This window comes from Lynx rufus, unplaced genomic scaffold (genome assembly GCF_022079265.1).
Source record: "Lynx rufus isolate CCGP_SWC_20201006 ecotype Redwood Valley unplaced genomic scaffold, mLynRuf1.p SCAF_8, whole genome shotgun sequence".
Taxonomy (NCBI): Eukaryota; Metazoa; Chordata; class Mammalia; order Carnivora; family Felidae; genus Lynx; species Lynx rufus.
Window position 1 is genome coordinate 325161 of NW_025814896.1, and position 23397 is coordinate 348557.

Sequence of the window (23397 nt, forward strand, 5' to 3'; positions counted from 1 at the left end):
TCTCTCTCTGTCTCTCAATAATAAATAAACATTTAAAAAAACCCAAAAACCAAAAACCAAAAACACTGTGGGTTAGCTCTGCTGGAACGAAAGTTAAAACACATTAAGCATGCTAACTGCTAACCGCACGCTGCCCGGGTCATGACACCAGCCCAAAGAGAAGCCTGGCTAGGTGTAGCCGTCTGAATGTAATCCCAACCACCTGAGGGTCCAGCAGCACCAGGAGGCCCACGAGCGGCCTCTGTGCGCATCCTGTGTTCAGAGTACAGGGACGGAACAATCCAATTCTCACGTGTGCTCTCCTGTGAGAAATGGCTGTATCTCGCCACTGCTCCACTCACCTGGGGAATGTCGCCTGCTTGCCCCGTGCTCTGTGTTCTGGAATATTTGGCCCATGGTTACACTGAATGGCCATGACCAAGAGGTAGGTCTGCCAGCTGGCCATTCTCCTACTCTTGGGCCCCCTCAGGACCCCAGCTGCCCGTAGAGCAGCCGAGTCTGGTGCGTCAGGACCAACTCACTTCTCCTCTCTCAGGTCAGCTCCCGTCATTGAGCAGGGGGAGGGCTCAAGGGCACATGCACGCTGCAGCCCTCGGGCCTCGACAGGCACTGAGGTGGGGGTTCAAGTGCACACGCCCCCTGGCAGTCCAGCGGACCCCTCAACCCACCTGGAAGGCCAGAGCCAGGATGCTCCTTGCCGCAGGCACATCCCCCGCCAGCCACTTGGACTTGGCGCCCATAAGCCACAGCACCTCCGCTTTGGGGCAATGGGCCACAGCCCTCTGCAGGAGTGCCTCCAAGGACTCCCTGAAAGACAGAGGGCCACAGTCACCACCAGAGCATGCAGGGTGCTCACAGCGTCAGCCTGGGTGCTGAAAAGACAGTTACTGCTCCAAAGTTCGGTGCTATAAATGATTTACCAAATTTTACGATGGGGAGAGTGTGGGGAAATCTTTTCTCTTCATAAAGGTTCTAAAATCAACTACTGAGGAGGGTGCTACAAAGCACGCATTGTTAAATAGCTAAGCCTGATGGAGGAACTTCTCAAGGGACCCTTTCATAGCCATGGGTCCTGAGGGGAGTGACAACTTCACAGTCTGGGTGACAGGAGAGCTCTTTTCATCTTTAACCACAGATCTGCTGATAAAGATTATGACCCAGAATCTGTTCTCTGGCATCCAAAGAAATGGTCTTATTGGAAGAAACTTCTTCTGGTCACTACCGAGCAAGAATACCGCCAGCCTGGGTATCAGGTGGGAAGCCCCCAACCCTCAGGCGGCCACCACCCCTGTTGCACCGCCTGGCACACAAGCTCTCTGGGCCTCGGCAGCAAGACGAAGGACTCACTCTGTGTGGAGAGAAGCCCAAGAGAGTGTGCAGCATGCATCCCCGATGACACCAGAGCCAGGACCCCAGACCCTGAGCCCCTCGTGCCATTCCATGCCACAAGTCAGCCGGACAGGAAGGGTGCCAGAGCCGGGGAGGGGGCTGCCCCACGCCCAGGGCCCAAGAGGAGCAGTGCCAGTGAGGCACGTCCACAGACCACACCCAGCAGGAGAGGCCCTGCTCCGGACTTGGGACTGTCACGGGTGAACTTGTACAGAGTGAGCCAGCACGGTCATCTCAAAGCAGCCTCAGATGAGTCCACGCCAAAACACTAATCCAGATGGTGAGAGTGGGGAGGAGACAAAAGCCTCAGCAACACACATGGGAAAACACCCTGACCAGACTGAGATTCAACAATGCCGGGAAAGGAAAGAGAAAGGGGCTGGATGCTCCCAGCAAAAGCCCTGCTGGAATGAGCAAGGCCTGTCCCCCCGCCCCAGCACAGGAAAGAGCAGCGGAGGGCCTGGATGGAGAGTGCACAACATGAGGCTGATACCCTGGAGAGGCACCCCTTGAACACCAGAAATTGCAACACCTAATTCAATCAGCAGTTACAGCCAATAAGGCAGACCCAAAAGGTTTTTTCAATTAAAGAATACAATTAGAGAAAATTGTCAAGGACCTCCTCAGAGCACAAAAACTAGCCTAAACCCAAAGTCAGCAGAGCTTAAATGAAAACCATGCCTGCCTGGGCCCAGATGCCGCACCGCCCACACTGCTAAATCCAGTGCTGGCACAGACGTGGAGCTTTAGAACCCTGCCTCGCCCCAGGCACCCTTGGGCCACCAGGCGTCTGCCAACGCAGCTGTAGGCACTTCTGCAGAAATGCCCTCAGCGTCTCAGTTTCTCAACTATAAAAGAGTGATAATCCTATCTGGTACAGAAGGAGCCATAAAGACAGATCTCAAAGTCTCAAGTGCAGTAGAAGATTCTGCCCCTCATTGCAGAGGACTGGATCTCAAGTTTAGGTCCTTGCCCACCTATGGGGAGGGGAGGTTTCAACTCAGCTCTGCCCGACCTGGAGTCAGAAGGCCAATGGGCACACGGAGTGGAGCGCGCCACCAGGCACCTGGGGGCCCAAGCACATACCTGGTGCCGTGGTTCTTCTCGAAGTACGCGGCTCTCAGCCACACACTCTTCTTGCTGGGGAACACTTGCAGGGCGTAGGCATAGATAGCTCGCGCACACTCCAGGGCATTGTGGGCCACACACTAGAGCAGAAAGATAAGGGTGAGAGTGGGCAGCTCAGCCCTGGCCTCGGAGCAGGAGGCACGACGGCCCGTCTGCTCAGAACCACACCGTGGGAAACACGACCCGGGAGAGCGAAACCCCAGGAGGATGGGGAGTGAAACACACGGGGCCCGGCATGGGGCTGTCTGCCAGCCCTCATACACAGCAGGAGCTGGTGCAGGGGAACAGCAGCCGCCAGCCGCAGGGGAGAGCTGACCACACACCACACACGTTGGTTCCTCTCTGAACTCAGGGTTAAGTGTATGTTCTCCCTTATAAAAGCCATGCTCGTTAGAAACCTGTAAAACACAGAGGAGCACAAAGAGAAAGAAAGCATCTATCCACCTGAATGGCTGTGAACGGGTGTGGGCTCTGATGCGGGGAACAGAAAAACTCTGGAGTCTGAGACCGCGGCGATGGCCGCACAACACCGTGAGTGTGCTAGACGCCACGGAATCACACGCTTCCAAGTGGCAAGAATGGCAAACTTTATGATATGTGTATTTTACCACAATAAAAAATGTAGCTTACGGGGCACCTGGGTGCTCAGTTGGTTAAGCATCCGACTCTTGAGTTTGGCTCAGATCATGATCTCACGAGTTCGTGAGATCGAGTCCCATGTTCAGGCTCCGCACTCACAGTGTGAAGCCCGCTTGGGGTTCTCTCTCTCCACCCTTCCCTCACAGACAGAGAGCACTGTCTCTCAAAGATAAATGAACTTAGAAAGAAAGAAAGAAAGAAAGAAAGAAAGAAAGAAAGAAAGAAAGAAAGAAAGAAAGAAAGAAAGAAAAGAAAGAAAGAAAAAGGAAGGAAGAAAAACAGTTTTCTTTTTTTTTTAATGTTTTATTTATTTTTGAGAGAGAGAGAGGGAGAGAGGGAGAGAGAAAGCTAGGGAGGGGCACAGAGAGAGGGAGACACAGAATCTGAAGCAGGCTCCAGGCTCTGAGCTGTCAGCACAGAGCCTGACGCAGGACTTGAACTCACGACTCGTGAGATCATGACCTGAGCCAAAGTCAGACGCTGAACTGACTGAGCCACCCAGGTGCCCTAGCTTTCCTTCTTAAAAAAAAAAAAAAAAAAAAAAAAAAAGCAGCTTAAAAAAGAGAAAGAACGAACCCATCCACTCAAACAGAACTTCCATAAACACTTGCTGCTACTTTCTCTGGATGTTTTTTTTCCTTATTGAAGAATGACTTTAGGGGGGCCTGGGTGGCTCAGTCGGTTAGGCATCTGACTTCGGCTCAGGTCATGATCTCATGGTTCGTGGGTTTGAGCCCCATGTCAGGCTCTGTGCTGACAGCTTGGAGCCTGGAGCCTGCTTTGCAATCTGTGTCTCCCTCTCTCTCTGCCCCTTCCCCACTCATGCTCTGTCTCTCTCTCTCTCTCTCGCTCTCAAACATAAATAAGCATTGAAAAAAAAAGACAGAAAGAATGACTTTATTCCCTGGTTGGAATCAAGCAACACAAGAAAGCCAGTTGCTCTGTGAAAGCCATCTCTTGAGAAGGTCACGAGCCAGGGACGCTCACTGGAACGGGCTGACCCAGGGGAAAGGCCAGTGCCCCCCATACTCAACACCAGATGCTCGCGGACCACCTGAGAAACGTGCCGCCCTAAACACTCTGCACACGCAGGAAGCGTTCTCATACCAAGAAAGGGTTTTGTATTCTGAGGTAAGTGAAAAGCCACTAGGAACTGTGTCGGAAACAAAGTTCTGCAGCAACGATCATCAAAATGTCACAGGCACCTCACAGAGCCAGCCAAGGCCACTTCGCAGACTGACAGCTGCATTCTCCAAGAGAACGGCTATAAGCCTCCTGTTGCACAAAGACCACCATGTGGAAATGGGTGTGGAGTTAAAAAACAGGGATGCAGCTTCGACCTCCTTGTTCAGACTGGGTTCCTTCTGGGTCACGTGGCCTCAATCTGACTCAAGCACCACAGAAACCAAGAAGGGCCCCGCCTCGGGCGTGTCCGGACCAGTAGTGACTGAAAAAGTGACAGAAGATGCCAAATGAGGGTGAGACCCCATACAAACTGGTCTGTACTCTTTGTGACTTTTGACCAAGGTCCTGGAGGCCGGTTACAAAGACTTTCGGGCATCTGTGGCCCCACTGGATCAAGTGACAGCCCACCAGGGGTCTCAGGTGTGGGTGAGCCAGGCAGGGCCCCGTGCGGTGGGAGGATTATGAAAACACTTCGCTCTTCTGAGCACAGAGACTTGAGCTCTTACTCCAGAATTGCACAGCTTTGTGAAAGACAGCCGTGTTGTTCTACGACACATGAAGAGACAATAAAAAAGAAAAAGAAAATCTGAAATGGTTTGTGGGCTTCTGCTCCCACAATCTGTCATCCATAGGGCAAGGTCTATCCCCCCTCCGCTCCTCCCCTCGCCAGGCCTCCTATGCTGTCAAAGCAATAAGGAAAATAAAATGAAGTGAAGTGTTTAACTCCATGTGCAGAATAAAAAGGGGCTCGACAACAAGAAACTAGGATTCTTTGGCATATTTGGGAATCTCCTTTCGATACAGACACTGAGCATATTTGTTACTCTTTATACTTCTTTGCGTCTTAAATGTTACATAATGAAAAGCTTTTAACACCCATCATGGTTGGCCTGTGTCTCGACTCGCCTAAAGAACCAAGGTATATTTGGTGTGCACTAGACCATCGGCAGGCCACAGGCCCCTGGAAGTGCATGGCATGGCCAGCACCTGTGCCCTGGGTCATAGCACATGTGGCGCTCAAGAGGTTATGTGAGCTCCACACCGGTGATGCCATCAGGGGCTATAATCTCCCAGAATGGAGTAGGGATCCTTGGCCTCTCCTAACAGAAAGAAACAAATACCCACGTGAATAAGGGAAAGGTCATTACTGTAGAATTCCAACTAATAAACTCTAATAAAATACAGAAGAAACGGTGTTGAGAAAAGCACTATTTGGCACCTGGGGGGCTCAGTCAGTTAAGTGTCCGACTTCGGCTCAGGTCATGATCTCACAGTTTGTGAGTTCGAGCCCCACGTTGGGCTCTGTGAGGACACCTCAGAGCCTGGAGCCTGCTTTGAATTCTGTCTCCTGGTCTCTCTGCCACTCTCCCGTTCATGCTCTGACTCTCTCTCTCAAAAATAAACATTAAGAAAGAAAAAAGAAAAGAAAAGAAAAGAAAAGAAAAGAAAAGAAAAGAAAAGAAAAGAAAAGAAAAGAAAAGAAAGAGAAAGAAAGAAAAGCACTATTTGGCAAATACCATAGTAACTGATACAGGACAAAAACATCATTAATGGGCCTGCAAACTAGTAGGTCAAAGTTTGGCAAGAAACAGGATGTTTAATCTCAGAGTGCCTCCCCACAAGGCACTTATTCATTAGAAAGGAGAAAAAGAGTAACCTTCCAGTGGAGAAACCTGATGGATGCCACTTGAGCTGCTCAGAGTTGAACGGGCACAGGCACCTACCAACACAACCTGCCAGGACACAACATCTCACAAAGATGCAGAACCCCAACCCCAATGTGGGGACACATCATGGAGACCCAAATCAGGGGGCCACAAAGTCACAAAGTCAATCAGGGGGCCAGAAGTCAGACTCCTGAAAAACGACGACAGACCAAAGCCCTCTCTAGACTATCAGGGCCACAGAAACCTGAGGCTGTGACCGGGGGCGGCTGCTGCACCAGAACCAGCTGTGTTTTTCCTTCCTGTGAAAGGGACACTTAGGGAGGCAACTGGTGGAATTTGGCCTGCAAATTACATAATGGCACTGTGTCAACATTATTTCCTCATTTTGATAGCTATGTTATGACCGTGTAAGAAAACATCGTCTTTTAAAGAAATGCTGCACTACTTGGAGGAAAGGGGCCGTGACCTCTGCAATTTACTCGCAACTATTCAGAAGAAACAGTAAGGGATGTGTGTGCATGTGTGTGCACGTGTGAGTGGAATGGGAAAGGCAAATGTGGTGAAACGGTCAAATTCGGAGGAATCTGGGTGAAGGGCATATAAGAAGCCTTCATATAGTTTGCAACATCTGTAAATCTAAAATTATTTCAAAATAAGCTAAAAAAAAAAAAAAAAGAGAGAGCCACCTTTAAGGCACTGAATACCTAAAATACATACCGATTTTGACCCCCATGCTCTCTTCTCTGGAAGCCTATTCCAAGGAAATAATTTCAAAGTAGGCAAAAGCTTCGTATACGAAATGCCTTCTGAAGTGCAACTTATAAAAGAACCCAGGGGGTAGATGTGGGGAGGTAAAAAACAGCTGAGAGAGCTCTGTGGGCTCCCACTCCACTGGCTCCTGGTCGACAGCACACAGTCAGCCCACACAGAGCACAGAGCACTGCAGATCAGGAGGTCTGCAAGGAGTGGCTCTCCAGGTAAACCTGGGTTAGGAGAAATCTGTACTCCTTACAGCTACAACTATGTTTAAGAAAGTCAGCAGATCAGGGGCCCCTGGGTGGCTCTGACTCTTGAAAATCTTGATCTTGGCTCAGGTCATGATCTTGCAAGTTGTGGGTTCGAGCCCCACGTCGGGCTCTGTGATGACAGCATGGAGCCTGCCTGGGATTCTCTCTCCTCTCTCTCCGACCCTCCAGCTCACGCATGCTCTCTCTCAAAATAAATGCATTTTAAAAAATCAGCAGAGCAAGAAGACTTTCACATCTGCGGCTAGTTCCCCACAGGTGCTTCAGGCCCACGTAGCCGAACTTACACTGTCAGCATCTTCCATCCAGGTGTGCTTCCGATCTTCCTCCTCGATCCCAATGCCAATCACAGCACGCATGACGGCCTGGCAGGTGGCCACACTCCCAGCCTTGTCACACTCCTCAGCATCCTGCAAGAGGGACACAAAACTATAGTCCAGAGCTGCAGGTGCCTGACAGGGGCACGCTACGCCCACATGAAGAGGACGGACAGCCCCTGCACTGCAGGTCGGTGCGCACCCAAGGCGCTGATGCCCATTGAGCCCTCCTGCAGCCCACCTGGCGAGGTAACCCTCCTTTCCACCCAGCAGATGAATGCCTGACAAATACCTAAGGACTTAACAAGGCTGCATCTGAAAAAAAAAATTTAAAAAAAAAAAAAAAAAGGGGGCGCCTGGGTGGCGCAGTCGGTTGGGCGTCCGACTTCAGCCAGGTCACGATCTCGCGGTCCGGGAGTTCGAGCCCCGCGTCGGGCTCTGGGCTGATGGCTCGGAGCCTGGAGCCTGTTTCCGATTCTGTGTCTCCCTCTCTCTCTGCCCCTCCCCCGTTCATGCTCTGTCTCTCTCTGTCCCCAAAATAAATAAACGTTGAAAAAAAAAAAATTAAAAAAAAAAAAACAACAAGGCTGCATCCATGCACTCCCAAGCACTGCACAAGCAGCTCTGTGTGCACAGCACTGTGGGAGACAGCTCAGTGGCCACACGAGGCTCTGCATGGAACACACTTCCAAAGTAGTAAGAACCAAGACAAGCTCACAAACATTTGCATCTGTTGGTCTAGAACTCAGGATTCAAAATGGACAAAAGGAGGAAATACTCTAACTGGATCCCAGGGCCTTGCAGGCCACAGCAAGAGCTCTGGGTTTTACTGCTGTGGGGCAGGCAGGCACCAGAGGTTTTTAAACTAGAGGAGGAGTCACATAATCAGTCTCATCTTAAAAGGACAGCCCTAACCACTGTGTGGAGCATTAGCAGGGAAACACAACAGGACACACTGCCATGTCTGGGGGAAGCTGTGGTCTGGCCAAGGACTGCCACAACTGGGTGACAAGGTGCACCCGGACCAGGGACAGACGGCAAGACAGGCCACCCGGACCAGGGACAGACGGCAAGGCAGGCCACCCGGACCAGGGAGAGATGGGAAGGTAGGCTCAAACTGCTTGCCGGACGAGGGGTATGAGAAAAAGGAGTCAGCAGTGACTCACGAGGCATAAATGGTGGTGCTTCATACTGAGGTGAGCAAGGCTGAGGACTAGCACGCTTTGTGGGCAAACCAGGAGATGCACCCTGGACACATCAGGCCCTGGTACTGTCCCATGTCGCTGGGGGACGCAGGGCAGCAGGGGTGCAATCCAGGATGTGGGGAGCACCCAGAGCAGAGTCCACATTTGGGGGTTCCTGTCCTGTAAGTGCCATTCTTGCTTGGCAATGTGGTGAGACGAGACCCTCACAGAAGCACAGACAAGTCTCAGAAAGGGGCTGAGGGCCAAACCACCAAGCGATTTAGAGGAGAGAAGGAGAGGGGCGCCTGGGTGGCTCAGTCGGTTAAGCGGCCGACTTCGGCTCAGGTCATGATCTCGCGGTCCATGAGTTCGGGCCCCACGTCGGGCTCTGTGCTGACGGCTCAGAGCCTGGAGCCTGTTTCAGATTCTGTGTCTCCCTCTCGCTGACCCTCCCCTGTTCATGCTCTGTCTCTCTCTGTCTCAAAAATAAATAAAACGTTAAAAAAAAAATTAAAAAAAAAATAGAGGAGAGAAGGAGAACCAGCAAAGGAGGGGAAGCGGCACCAGCAGGACGAAAGGAAAAGCATGTGAGTACACGCAGACACGGTTCGAGGGCATGGTTGGTGGAGCCAGGCCTGTCGCAGAGGCTCCTGAGGTGTCCAGCGGGGCCCGGGGTCAGGGCCGGGACTGGGTTCCACAAAGAATGGGAAGTAGGAAGTAAGAAGGCAAGGAGAAAACCCGTTCGGCAGAGTCTGGTGCTCAGTAAATGGTGACTTTGCTCAGAGGGCAAAACCCCTCAGCCGTAACACTCTTTGCAGGACACCACAAAGACACGTTTTATGTGCCAGCCTTAAAAAGACCAGGCAAGACTCGTGTGCTTTCAGATCCCTTCATCACATTCAAATAGAAGCAAATAGCAGCAAAACACAAATTTTGAGGAAAGCTTATTTCTTATTTAATTTTAAATGTTTACTTATTTTTGAGAGAGAAAGAGAGAAAGAGCATGAGCAGGGGAGGGGCAGAGGGGCAGACGGGAGAGAGAGGACCCCAAGCAGGCTCCAAGCTGCCAGCACAGAGCCCAACACGGGGCTCAAACACACAAACCGTGAGATCATGACCTGAGCTGAAATCAAGAGTCTGATGCTTAACTGACTGAGCCACCCAGGTGCCCCAAATTTTGAGGAAAATTTTAAAAACTTCCAGCTCGTGCTGTGTATTTTTCTGCACAAAGCCAGTGTCTTAATGGAGGGTTTACAGGAAGCTGGTCTGAGAACCAGCAAGGAGACAGGACACCTACCATCCCCTCCTGCAGTAATCCTTCTTGACAAGATGGAAACACAGGCTGGCAGAAGAAACGGGACTCACTGTGGCCAAGCCAGTGTGCCCCAAATGGGGGGTTAGGAATGGTAATTGACGTGCGTGGGCTTTTCCGGGGGCACAGGGCACTCGCCTCCACTCTGCAAAACGGGGCTCCAGGGAGACCGAGAAGGCAGAGAGCTGGAGCAGGTAAGGCCTGCCAGGTGCACAGTCAGCCTCCAAAAAGCCCTCAGAGAACCAGAGAAGCTGCTGACTGAGCCGGAACCCCCCTGCCCCCACTCCTGAGACAACGAGAAATCCAGACAACACCTGCGAAGCAGCCGTTGTCAAGACACTGGACACGGGTAACAAAGGGCTGTGAGGACTGAGACGCAGAAGCAGTCAAGGGGAGCCCCATGTTAGCCCAGCTCACCGCCTGGAGAGTTTCCAGGCCACAGAACAGGGAGGGGGACCCAGGTGGGAACGCTGGAGGAGGCGGTGCTGAGCCCTAGAAGATGAAGCAGCATACAGTACACAGGATCAAGCACAAGAGAAGAAAAGTGCAGTGGAGAGACAACCCTGGCGATGTGCTCTGCAGAGAGCCACCTGCGGGTCTTCACTGAGCACCAAACAAAGCATGAGTGTTTGAAAAGAACCATCCACAATGGTTAGAGCACTCCTCAGAGCTCACATGGGGCCAGGAACAGTGCCTCTTTCCATGGCCAGACTGGAAACCCCCAAGAGACACAGGTCACTGGGCACAGTGCACAGAGAGGTCTCACCTCCACAGGGGGATTAGCCCTGAACTGTCCCAAACCCACTACTGCTGGGGTCCAACCTAGCAAAGCACTGAAGCAAGGTCCAAAGGACCAAAGCACCAGCTGGTCCAGTAGGAAAGCCTGGAGGACGTACAGGAATGCAAAACTGCCCAGCACCCAGCAAGGGGAAATTCACGGTATCTGGCAACAAGTTGAACATTACCAGCCATGCAAAGAAATAAGAATATGCAACTTGTAACGAGAGGATTAACAAATCTATCAAAATTAATCCCAAATGGACAAAGACGTCAGAGTTAGGAGACAAGGGCACTAAAACAGTCGTTATATTGAGTCTGTATGTCCAAAATACCAGCACAAGGGTGTCTGGGTGGCTCTGTTGGTTGAGCGTCCAACTCTTGCTTTCAGCTCATGATCAAGCCCTGCACTGGGCTCTGCACTGAATGTGGAGCCTGCTTGGGATTCTCTCTCTCCCTCTCTCTGCCCCTCCTCCACTCGTATATACACTCTCTCTTAAAAAAAAAAAAAAGGTTGTACAGATGTGAAAGACATTTTTAAAAGACCAAAATTAAATTCACAGAAATGAAAACTACAAGATCTGAAGTGGAAAATCCCCTAGATGAGATAAACAGCAGATCAGAGGTTACAGAAGAACAAACTTTGAGGACAAAGCCATACAAGTTATCCAAAACGAAATGGAAAGAAAAGAAGAAAAGTTCTTTAAAATATAACTAAGGCACCAATGAGCTACGGAGCTAACACCACACTCAACAGGAAAACCTAGATACTTCCCCCTAAGATCAGGAGGAAGACAAAGATGTTGGTTCTCCCCACTTCTAGTCAACATTTCACTAGAGGTTCTAATCAGGGCAATTAGACAAGAAATAAAAGGTATCCAGAAGGGGGAAAAAAAAGAAGTAAAATTGTATAAGCAGATGGCATGATCTAGCATACCGAAAACCCTACAGAACCCATTAAATCTATTACAATTTAATAAATGATTTCAGCAAGGTCACACAAGCTCAATATTCAGAAGTCTACTGTATTTCTATACACAGATAGTGAACCACCTGAAAATGACACGAAAATTCCACTTACAATAGCATCAAAAATAACAACATATTTGGAATAAAACAAAGTGCAATACTAGTACACTGACATTGCTGAAAAAGCTGAAGACCTAAATCAATGGAAAGACACCCCATGTTCATGGATCAGAAGACTTAATACTGTCAGGATGCCAACAGTCCCCAAGGCAATCTGCAGGTCCCATGACATCCCTATCAAAATCCCAGCTGGTCCAAGTTTCTTTTATTTTTTTTTTAATTTTTTTTAATGTTTTTATTTATTTTTGAGAGAGAGAGAGAGACAGAGCATGAGCAGGGGAGGGTCAGAGAGAGAGGGAGACACAGAGTCCGAAGCGGGCTCCAGGCTCCGAGCTGTCAGCACAGAGCCCGACACGGGGCTCTAACTCACGGACTGCGAGATCATGATCTGAGCTGAAGTCAGACGCTTAACCGACTGAGCCACCCAGGCGCCCCCCAAGTTTCTCTTTTGCAGGAACTGACAAGCTGATCCTAAAATTCATATGGAAACACAAAGAATCAAGCACACCTAAAATAATCTTGTAGACGACAAAGGACACTTTGTCACTTCCTGATTTCAAAGCTTTCTACAAAGCTACGGCCATCCGAATACCACAGGGCTAGCATAAAGACATACAGTCCAAGGACTAGGACTGAGTTCAGAAATAAACTCTTACACCGATGACCACTGGCCATGCACGTGGAGAATGAAGTTAAAGCCTTCCCTCACACCACACCCAAAAACGAACTCAAATGGATCATAAATCTAAATGTAAGAGCTACAACAGGGGCACCTGGATGGCTCAGTCGGTTAAGCATCCGACTTCAGCTTAGGTCACAGCTTCTAAGTTTGAGCCCCACATCAGGCTCTGTGAGTAGAGTTCAGAGCCTGGAGTCTGCTTCAGATTCTGGGTCTCCCTCTCTCTCTGTCCCTCCCCCTCCCCCACTCACGTGCGCGCGCTCTCTCAAAAATAAACAAACATTAAAAAAAACTTAAGTCATTAATTGTTTTAAAAAGAAAGAGAAGATAATATGTATGCAGAAACAAAGCTAAAGATGACAAATTCCTTATGGGAAATAACACACAAGAGAAGACAGAAAAGTTGTATCTTGAAAGTACTGCGGAACAAGATTGTCAACCTAAATTCTATACCAAGGGAAAACAGCTTTCAAAAACAGATCAAATACAGTTTCCAGACACGTAAAAACTGGAAGAATTTACATAAGAAACTGTTACAGCCCTTCAGGCAGAAGGAAGAAGACACAAGTTGGAAACGCGGGTCTCCATGGGTCTTCACAAAGGAAGGAGGCATCGAAAAGTAACAACGTGGCTAAAAACACCAAGGAAATAAAGGGGCTGAATCTCAACGGTTGAATTTTAGAGGGACATGTGAGACCTTGCAGCCAGGATTTAAAAAAAAAAGAAAAAAAAAAAGCCCAAACACAGAGAGGCCACATGGCATGACACCCACACAGGGCAGAGGTACTGATCAAGAGGGGATCCCTGGGAACAGGGCAGCACCCCTCGAGGCCACCTCCTCAGGAGGGGAGAGGCCCCCGGGTGGACAACTGGAGCTATCAGCAGACCTGTGGCAGCAGGAACACAAGAAGGAAGAGGCGGGAGGCCTGAGGCCACCTTCCCACCTTCTAATGCCAGGGGCAGTAGGCGAAACAAGAGGGCCGCCTGCATAGGGCCCTTGGTGGGGAGCAGACGGTGGTCAAGAAGCACTCCCCGCCCCAGGCTGACTCCACTACAGGCAGGGCCCCCAGGAGACGGGGAGTCCTTGCCCACAGAGCTCACGTGGTGAAAGTGGAAGGCAGGAGAGGTCGCCCATCCTGGAGGCCGGGTCAGAAGATCTTCAGAGACTTCACCAGCCCCAGGCCTACCGTTCTCTTTACATCGTATTATTTCTCCTCGAAAAGGGGTACTATTCACTAGTGTCTGTGTGCAGAAAGTTCTTCAGAGTATCCAACCCACAGGTGTCCTCAGGGTGTCAACTCTATAAAAACTAAGGAAAAAGCCACACATGCCTGCTTTCCTGCCAGCGTGACGACCCTCAGTTAGCATCCACCAGCCCCTACCCTATGAGAGACTCCAACGTGTTTTTTTTTTTAAGTTTATTTATTTATTTTGAGAGAGAGAAAAAGCACATGCAAGCGGGAGAGGGGCAAGGTGGGGGGAGAGGGAGGGGGGGGGGAGAGGGAGAGAGAGAGAGAGAGAGAGAGAGAGAGAGAGAGAGAGAGAGAGAGAGAAAATCCCAAACAGGCTCCACACTTTCACCACAGAGCCCGAGGCAGGGCTTGAACTCACGAACCATGAGATCATGACCTGAGCAGAAACTAAGAGTCAGACCTTGGTTTGACTGACTAAGCCACCCAGGCACCCCCCAACATGCATTTTTATTTGTATTTATTTTTTTAATGTTTATTTATTTTTGAAAGAGAGAGAGAGCAGGGGAGGGGCAGAGAGAGAGGGGTTCAGAGGATCCGATACAGGCTCTAAGCTGTCAGCACAGAGCCCGACGCGGGGCTCGAACTCACGAACCATGAGGTCATGACCTGAGCCACCTAGACGCCCCCCAACGTACATGTTTAAAGCAGACACCGAGACACAGCTGCTTACGGAGGAGAGTCCTACCTGCTGACCTCACCTGGATCCATTGTTCGCGGTTGATCTCCACACCGTTAGCCCGCAGCGAGGTGATGGCTCGGTCAATGATCTTCTCCACCATCTGCGTGTTGCCATTGGCTTCCTCCAGCTTGGCAGCCGTGATCCAGATGTGCCGGTCTGTAGGGATGTTCTCCCGGGCCTTATTTAAGACCTTGCGGGCATTTTCATAGGTCTCTAGCCTTGCCAGAGCAAGCCAGAGCTGTGGGGAGACAACACCAGCAAACGAGAGGACAGCATTCAGCGCAACCCGCCAGGTCAAACGCTGAGCCAACCCTAACAGGCCGCAGCACTTGCACAAACTTCTTTCTAACAGCTCTCAAGGATCCTTTAAACAGGGCCCACGAACGTATACAGCAACGTTTTTCACCTGATCTGATTAACCGTGCAGTTCTGCTTCTGACTTATTTAGTGACTCTGGTGAACACGAGAAGTCGACAGAGTCTCAGTCAAACATTTCAAACACCAGTTAAATGTACACACTGTGCCCGACTCATTCCAGGTGTGGCACAGAAGGTGAGCAGGACGCGACTGCGGACTTCACAAAGGACACCCGGCCGTTCAGCCTTCTGGGGTTCTCACCTCCTGGCTGTTCATTCTGCAGCATTTCATCACCAAAGATGTGTAGGGCTCTATTTACTTTTACATAAACGAAGATTAATTTTGCTTGCAGAATTTCACAATACCCCTTAGGATAATTAAGGACATGTTGGATATCATAAAACCAACACTAAAAATCATTGCACAGAATGCTGTGAACCAGAATGTTTGAAACTAAAGAAACCCAACTAGTTTGAGGCAACGAACCTCTCATGCTGGGCTGAGAGAAAGACGCCATTAGCATTTTCTACCACCCTCCACTGTGCAGGTCCCATTTACAAACTCTGAGCTGAACGAGAAGGACAGGCCCTTGCAAAAGAGCGCTCAAAACAGAATTCTCTGTAGGGGCCAGAGGCGAGCTAAGATTCCATTCTGCACCTCCATTAGGAGCACGAGTGACCACGGCCAGGCTGGCCATTCTGCCCAGCAGCCATGTTACGAGGTGGCCTCGTATGATTTCACCCTGCCTTACGGCCCCAGAAATCACAGCTCAATGCTCAGCCGATGCCACCTCCAGACGCTGCACTTGGACTCAGGCAGAGCCTGCCAGACTCACCTCCACGCTGGTGGGGCAGCACTCCACAGCTCGGCTGAGCATGATTCTAGCATCTTCAGGCTCTTCCAGTTCAACGGCCGCCTTCCACAAGCGAACTGAGTTTGGAACATGTTCGAGGGCTGAGAAAGGTCAGACAAGAAATCAGGTCACGGAAAAGCAGAAGCAGAAGCAGGATGCTTGTGTCACAAAGAGCGCTGCCACCAGCAGGGCCAAAAGATCCCTCCCTTGGTGGCCAGGATCGCGGAGCAGCCCTTTATGTGGGTCCTCTCGAGTCTGGGGCAGATACAGCCAAGCCCAGGGCAGAACATCTTCAATCACAAGCAAGGCCAGGACACAGCAGACAACTGAGGGAGGCACAGGGAGCTGTGTGCCATGTCTGCTCCCACTCAGGCCTGAAAACCAATGTTAAGAACCACAAGAAGGCAATCACCCACGCGTGAAGGGCTGGCCGGGCGGGTTGCATGTGAGTGAGTGTGCAGAAATCGGGGGAAAGAAAAGAGAAGTGGCCCTGGGATACACATCTCCCCAGGCTGGTGTGCATCTGAGGGCCAGCTGGGTGTGGGCTCCTTCTTGGCCCCTGAGGAGCGCTGTGCGCTGACGCAGACAGACTGGTTCTGCAGCAGGTGGGCTCCTTTGGTGGCCCACGGCAGCCAGCATGTGGAGTGACATCAGAGAAGGGGGACGGACTCCCAGAAGAGGCTACAACTTTGTGCAGTCCAGAAACTTCCAAACCTCTGTTTAAGCAACAGAACCCTTTCTTCATACACAATTTACCAAAAAGTCCAAATCAGAAGGCAGACCAACACAGAGCCCTGCAGCGTGAGTACTAGGGGAGGGTGAGGCCAGGCCCTCCGGGAGGCCCCCGGCAGGGGTGGGCTGACGGAGAACAGCACAGCTCAGGTCACTAGCCAGGAAAGCACAGCACTTCTGAGGCAGCTCTCTGATTTCATCTGAAATCAGGGCACAGACTGGGGCCTTCTGGGGGCACCCGGATGAAGCCAGGTTTCATCACCAGCAGATGAACTGGCAGGCCTCCCTGCCAATGGAGCTGAGCCTCCCTCACCAGCTGAAGCAATTGGCAGGCCTCCTCTTCAGGGGACGTGCCGCCCCCACCAAATCCACGGGGCTGCGTACCAGCGCCACGGAGCAGGATCACAGAGGGCCATTCGGAGTTCACGGAACCCCTCCCAAGGGTAGCTTGACGATGCCCACTGCTGAGCTGAGTCCCCTCACCCGGAACCATTCCCTAGCCAGCCCCTGGATTGGGCCAACACCCTGGACCCATTCCATTGGGAGCGGCAGGGACTGGTTCTCTCAGGGTTGGAAGTGCCTTCCCTGACTACAGAGCCCTTCCAGCACCACACATCCACCGCGTGCTCAAGAAACCGATTTCACAGAGAAAAACGTGCAGCAAAGGGCTCAGACTGCGGGATCCCTTGGCCTTACCACATCCCCATCATTTGCAGCAAAGGCCTAGCAGAACAATGGGACACTAGTGAGCATTTCGAACGTGGCTGGGAGAAACACCCCGAAGCAACAGGCTTCAATATCATGGGATGCAACCGCCTACACGGGTGCTTCTCACGCAGCCAAAACGCACAGGTCCAGGAAGAAGCAGTGACATCCAAGCAGCTCCCCAGACTACAGGTCACAACCCACTGGGAAAGCTTGGTTCCCACCTGTGAACTCTGCAGGAGGCCTCAGAGCCACAGCTCTATCACACTGAAAGATGAGCCCTCTGAGGCCAGTGCACCAGCCCTGGCTGGAGAGGGGAACTCTCACCCCCGAGGGGAGACTGAGTGGCACTGTGTACTGCGGAAGGACAACCCATGACCAGAGCCCAGAGAGTGCTAAGGCCTGGCTTAGGATTTCCGCTTCCAAAGTTAGTTAATGGAAGCGTGGCAGCCCAAGAAAGCAAGACCGCTGAGGACCTAGCCACTTCAGGAGTTCACAGTTTGAGTCCCCGGTCCAGGAAAGGACCCTGACCAGGTAAGGTGCTAGCAGAGGGCACAACCAGTGGAGGAAGAAAGTCCTATCCTCCAGCCAAGTGACCAGCCAGAAACACGAGGACACACAAGTACACCCCTGCAGGCACACGTTAGCTACTTTGCCCTGCTTCCCTTCTCCGCATTATACTGCAGATCAGTGGAAGTAAACTTCATCATTCAGTCTCTAGCATCTGGAACTTTCCAGTGGGACTGAACTCACAGGGTCGTTACCTTCACCAAGAGATGGGTACGACGCCCAGGGCTGGTGTGTGTCCACTTTTTGGGAAGACAGTGGGAACTCCTCCACCGCTGTCTTGTCAGCAGCCCGGAGCACTAAAGCTAAAGCCAGCTGTTGCTGGCCAGTTCGGCTCTTGCCAGAGCTCTTCCCAGAGGCCAGCTACCATGTTGAGAGGCTGCAGCCAGCCGGTATACAAGGGGCAGCCTAGGTAGGAAAAGAGCAGTCTGGAATAGACATGCCCGCAAGCAGAAGATGGGATCACACAGAGGCCAACGTGATCTCCAGCCACGGCCCTGCAGGGAGGACACTCAGGTGCCATCCCTCTGCTCACAGTGACCCGACAGTGACGGCCGCTGGAGGCTGCCATGATTTATGCACCAAAATATACGGTTTCAGGGTAAAATAACTCCACTTTTATGACTGTATTAATCGCAGAGTAACATAGACCTTCACGTCTATCATAGTGAGCCGAGTTGACAGGAGGCAGCCAATAGCCTAGCCTCAGGCCCACATGTTGCCCTTATACAGACAAGGACACCAGCTCAAAGGTCTAATACCACGCTCAAGGTCACTCAGGTGTCAGACTAGCATTCCAAGTTCAAACCCTCCCAACAACGGACTAAGAGGTCAGCTGCATTCAACTGAGACCCAGAGCTCCCATGCCAGCAACTAAGGGCTGGAGAGGTGTCCTAAGTCACTGATGGAAGTAGCTGTCACCTTGATTCTCACCAAGAGCTAACTGAAGCAGCACCCAGCTCTGCCCCAGGCATCTGAAAAAAGAATGCTGTTCTTGGAAATACTCTGAGGCCAGGGGCAGGCCAGGACCAAGAGCAGGGATTAGGGGCAGAGGCCAGCTTGGGGACTCCATGTTCTTTCTACCTTAGCACAGCTCTCTGAGAGAAGCAGAGGCAGGAGAGCCGTTGCTCTAGAGATCCAGCACAGCTTGGAAAAGCCATCAGTCAACACTGCTCTGCAGGCCCCACCTCCATGCCCGCTCCCCTCTCCAAATCTGAAGCCAGATGGAAATGAATCCAGGTAATGTGGTGGTGAAAAAGGAGTGGCCACAAAGACATTTTGGACATTCATCATGAGTTGTGGCAGGCGAGATTCAGTAGAGCTTTCCTAAATAAATAATGCTAATTACCCACAGTTTAATATGTTTGTCATTAAAGAACTAATTTTCTGGCTAAAAAAAGACAAGCTGATTTCTATAAACCAAGACAGGTGCTAACTTTCTGCTCCTGGCCTCATTTTAAAAGACTGGCTGAGCACTTAACGGGTCGTAGGGCTGCAATCAAGAACCAGACCCAAGAGAGGAAAACACGCATGAACACACACACAGGCACAAGGGGGACTCTGCCCGGCCCCAATCAAACACAGAGAACAAACAGTCAGAAACTGTGTGAGAACACTCGCATGGCCTGAGGTCACACACCTCTTAACATCTCATTCAAACACCCACCTTAAAAACAAGAGCTGGGAACCTCTCACCGAACACTGCCCTCAATTCTACAAAACATACCTCGTTTTCCCCACACCACCAATTCAAGTAGAGTTATGCCACTGACACAGGTTTACTCCGGACCAGCCCTCTCATGCGCATCTGCTCTGGAACAGAGACCAGAAGCAGCATCCACTTCACAGGCTGTGCAGGGAGAAACGCGGCTCTTAACGCGAGCTCTGCAACAACGACAGTTCACCACACAGGCTCCATCTGGGCAGTGACTCCTGGGTGGGGACAGCCTCCTCGCCATACAAACCATTCACTGTGACAGGAGCCGATGGCACATGCCACCCTGCTTGAAGCACCAGGCGAGAAGACAGGTGCTATCCCGTGACCCAGCAAGGGTTTCAGGAGACGGGAAGGACCCCATTAACACACAGCTCTGCTGTGACCACCCAGTTGGTCCAGCCTTAAAACCATGACACGCTACCTGCCACAGCGTCAGGCTCCTGACAGTGGAGAAGACAGGCACCCCAAAGCCTGCCCTGGGCTGGCCCGGCTTGCCCCCCACAGACACCACCACATCAAGCCCCAAGAAGCAAGTTCCGAATGAGCACTGTTCTCACAGATGGGAAAACCTGGGCCACAGCGTGACTGCTTACCGTGCTCGAGGTCACACAAACGGGAAAAGGCAGGTGTGGGATATAAACCCGAGTGCCTCATCCAGAGTGGAAACTACCCCCCGATCCAAGAGGGTCCAAGAGCAGAGGCAACCCAGCCCAGAAAAAGGCCTGAAAACATCACCCATTCCCTAACCGTTTCCACCAAAAGCCTGAGCAAAGCAGTGAAGAGTCTGCTCTCCGAGCGAGAACACGGGCACCAGGAGTGGAGAAGGTGGCACATGCCTCACGTGGGTCACAGCCCCAGATGCATCCGCTGGTGACGGCAGCCCCAGGGAGGCTCACCTTTGCGAAGAACCCGCTTCTTGGCGCGAATGTCTGTTTCCAGCTCCGCTGCTCTGATGTAAATCCTGACAGACTGAGGGAGGTGACGGACAGCTTGGGCCACCACAGCTTTGGCTGTGTCCCCAGGCTGCAGCCTGGCTGCTTCTAGCCAGACATCTTCACTCTGTGAGGCAAAACAAAACAACAGAAGTGTCCGTGCAGGCAGTAAGCTGAGGCAGAGCAGCAGGCGACCCCGAAAGCCTCAGGAACAGGAGGGGCTGGGCTCATCAGACCCATGGCCCCAGGTTTTACAATCAAACCTAAGTCCGTGAGCTTGGTCTCAAACACGCCTGCACCGGGGGCCCCGTAATGCCAACGCTTGGGAATGTCGCTACAGCACCTCTGTGTCCAAGTCGGGGAAACACACAACACTACGAGAGACGAACAGTCTGCCCTTTGGGATGATGAGTCAATCGACAGACGAAATGGAGACGTATCAGCATGTGGTTGTGGGATTGCCTGGGAAGTTCTAATTTATGCCTGATGTCCTGTGTTAAGGGTTCAGAGAGGGTATCTTTCACTGCCAAGGGCACCCCATCTGCACAATAAATGTATGGTGCGTTAGAGGGTCTCAAAGGACTTTTTAAAGCTTGTCTAGTCTCCCCACCTCTCAAAAAAGTACTGGAATAGTCTCCTAAGAGTGAGAATTAATCTTTATGCCTCTTATATTAGGTGGGGTGGAAAAGCTGACCAATTTAGCTGTCTGGTTAAGGTTATCCTGCCATTAAACTAACCGTAGATGAGCCTTAAACTCTAAGTGAAAATAAGCAGGAGAAAGCCCTTTCACACTTTTTGCCTCCTCCCCCTGGCCCTGTCCAGCTGTGTGGAGTCTCGACACCAAGAGGCAGGCAGGTTCATTCTACCTCAAGTCTACCTCTCACAGACGCCCCGCGTGCTACAGACACCGAGGGTCCCTCCGCGGCTGGCATCGTGCAGCCTTCCAGGAAAACCCTAACCCGAGCCTTACCTTGGGGCACATCTCTGTCCCCTTCATAATGAGGTTTCGTGCTACTTGCAGCTTCCCGGTGACTTCTTCCAGGCGGGCGGATGCAATCCAGGCTGGTGGGTGGTGAGGGTTTGTCTCCCGCACAGACTTGAGGAGCAGCCGTGCCTTCTTGATGTCACTGCAAGGGTCAGAAGGCACACAGGGTCAGGCCGAGGGGATGCCCAGGCCCAGAACGAAGACGCCAGTGCAGGGACGCCAGTCAAATCTGATGTCCCAAGGGGCAAAACCCGCTCAAAGCTCTGACCAGCACCCTTCTGAGACGGCTGCGGAGCACCCGTGCAAACAGGCTGTAAGACCTCTCCAGGCGCCAGGCAGGCGCTGAGCTTGAGGGTCCTCGTGTGGGACACAGTTAGCAAGGTGCCTTCTAGTTCAGCATGCCTCCCAATTTTGAATATTATTTGTAACATATTTCATATCCACAACATACTTAACCGTACAGATCAAAATCAACCTATTTCACCACATGTTTTTTAGAATGTCCACGTCCTATTTTGGCTGCATACTTTTCAAATAAAATCTGAAACACTCTAGGCAACCTGAGTCCCACTCTTTCCCACCAGTTCCACAGAGCACTCACTTGATGTCCCCTCCGTGGGTCGGAATCATGGAGTTTAAATCCGTCAGATAGCCTTTGGGGTCAACCACAGTCTGCCCACTCACTGAGTCAGACACCTGCAAGGCAGGACAAGTCAAACAGGAACTGGAGGGGAGTCAAAGACGCCAAAACAAAGTACCCAGAAGCCCCAGGACCCCTCCCACAATCCTGACCACCAGTGAATACGGACACTATAAAGGTAGAAAAACAACACTAACTCAAAACAACAGTCTGTGATGATCACACATATATATATAAAACAGAGTTATAAAAAAAAAAAATCATAAAAGCCCCAGAGGGAAAAAACCTAGCTAAACATAAGGTCTACCTATGAATGAGTAAAACCTAGAAATTATAAAGTAAAAAGATTATTTCAATAACTTTCTTTAAATTAGCAAATAGCAGTTCATTATACAATTCTCTCTGTGAACCTTAAAATCACCATGATAAACAGTAACAACAACAACAACAAAAAAGAAATGTGGACAGAGGGTCCTAAGTGAATTCAGCAAGACAAGAGAAAGAGGAAAGTGGTCTAGACTGGAATGGAAAAGATAAGGCTCTGTTTGCAGATGACTGTGTATGTAGAAAATCCAAAGAATCAACATAAAAATTCCCAGACCTAATAAGCAATTATAGCAAGGGTGTAGGATACAAGGTTGCATACAAAAGTCAATCACTTTCCCATATATCAGCAGTGAACAAAAGGAATCTGAAATTAAAAACAAAGTATCGGGTGCCTGGGTGGCTCAGTCTATTAAGCTTCTGACTTTGGCTCTCATGGTTCCTGAGCTTGAGCCCTGCTTGGGGTGAGCACGAGCCTCGCTTCAGGTGAGCCCCACTTCTCTCTCTTTCTCTCTATTTCTCTTTCTCTCTGCCCCTCACTCACTTGTGCCCTCTCTCTCTCTCAAAAAAAAAAAAATGCTAAAAATAATTTTTTTTAATTCTAAAAAAACAAAACAAAAAAGTATCATCTACTCTCCATGTTCCTGAAAAAAAGACTTAATATCATTAAGATGTCAGTTCTTCCCACCTTGATCTATAGAGTCAATGCAATCCCAATCAAAATCCCAACCAGTTATTCCATGGGTATCAACACATTGATTCTAATGCTTATGTAGAAAGACAAAAGCCTGCAGTGGCCGACACAATATTGAAGCAGAAGAAAGAGGCCAGAGGGCTGATACTACCCAACTTTCAGACTCACTGCAAAGCCACAGTAACCAAGACAGCGTGTACTGTCGAAAACATGGACAAATGGATCAGTGGTAGAGAACAGGGCCCAGGGGGCTAGTTCAGCCCGTAGAGCATGGAACTCTTGATCTCAGGGCTGTTGAGTTCAAGCCACATGTCGGGTGTGGAGCTTACTTTGGGGCGGGGGTGGGGGGCGAGCACAGAGCCCAGAAATACAGTCAACTGATCTTTGACAGAGGAGCAAAGGCAACATAACGGAGCAAGAACAGTCTCCTCAACAAATGGCACTAAACCCACTGGACATCCACATGCAAAGAAATGAATCTAGACACAGACTCTATACCCCTCACAAAAATTAATTCAAAATGGAATACAAACCTAAATATAAAACACGAAACTATAAAACACTTACA

At 50.7% G+C, this 23397-nt stretch overlaps 1 protein-coding gene across 1 annotated transcript in view; it reads right to left on the reverse strand.

Annotated features, from left to right (window-relative positions):
• PRPF6 (pre-mRNA processing factor 6) overlaps positions 1–23397 on the reverse strand; it is a 47486-nt gene that overhangs the window by 7806 nt on the left and 16283 nt on the right. Inside the window, exons 7-14 of the mRNA XM_047067837.1 lie at positions 21773–21867; positions 21157–21313; positions 20151–20313; positions 15516–15634; positions 14343–14561; positions 7321–7443; positions 2476–2597; positions 669–807 (exon numbers count right to left, since the gene is read on the reverse strand). Coding sequence (XP_046923793.1) covers positions 669–807; positions 2476–2597; positions 7321–7443; positions 14343–14561; positions 15516–15634; positions 20151–20313; positions 21157–21313; positions 21773–21867 — 1137 coding nt within the window. The remainder of the gene's footprint in view (positions 1–668; positions 808–2475; positions 2598–7320; positions 7444–14342; positions 14562–15515; positions 15635–20150; positions 20314–21156; positions 21314–21772; positions 21868–23397) is intronic.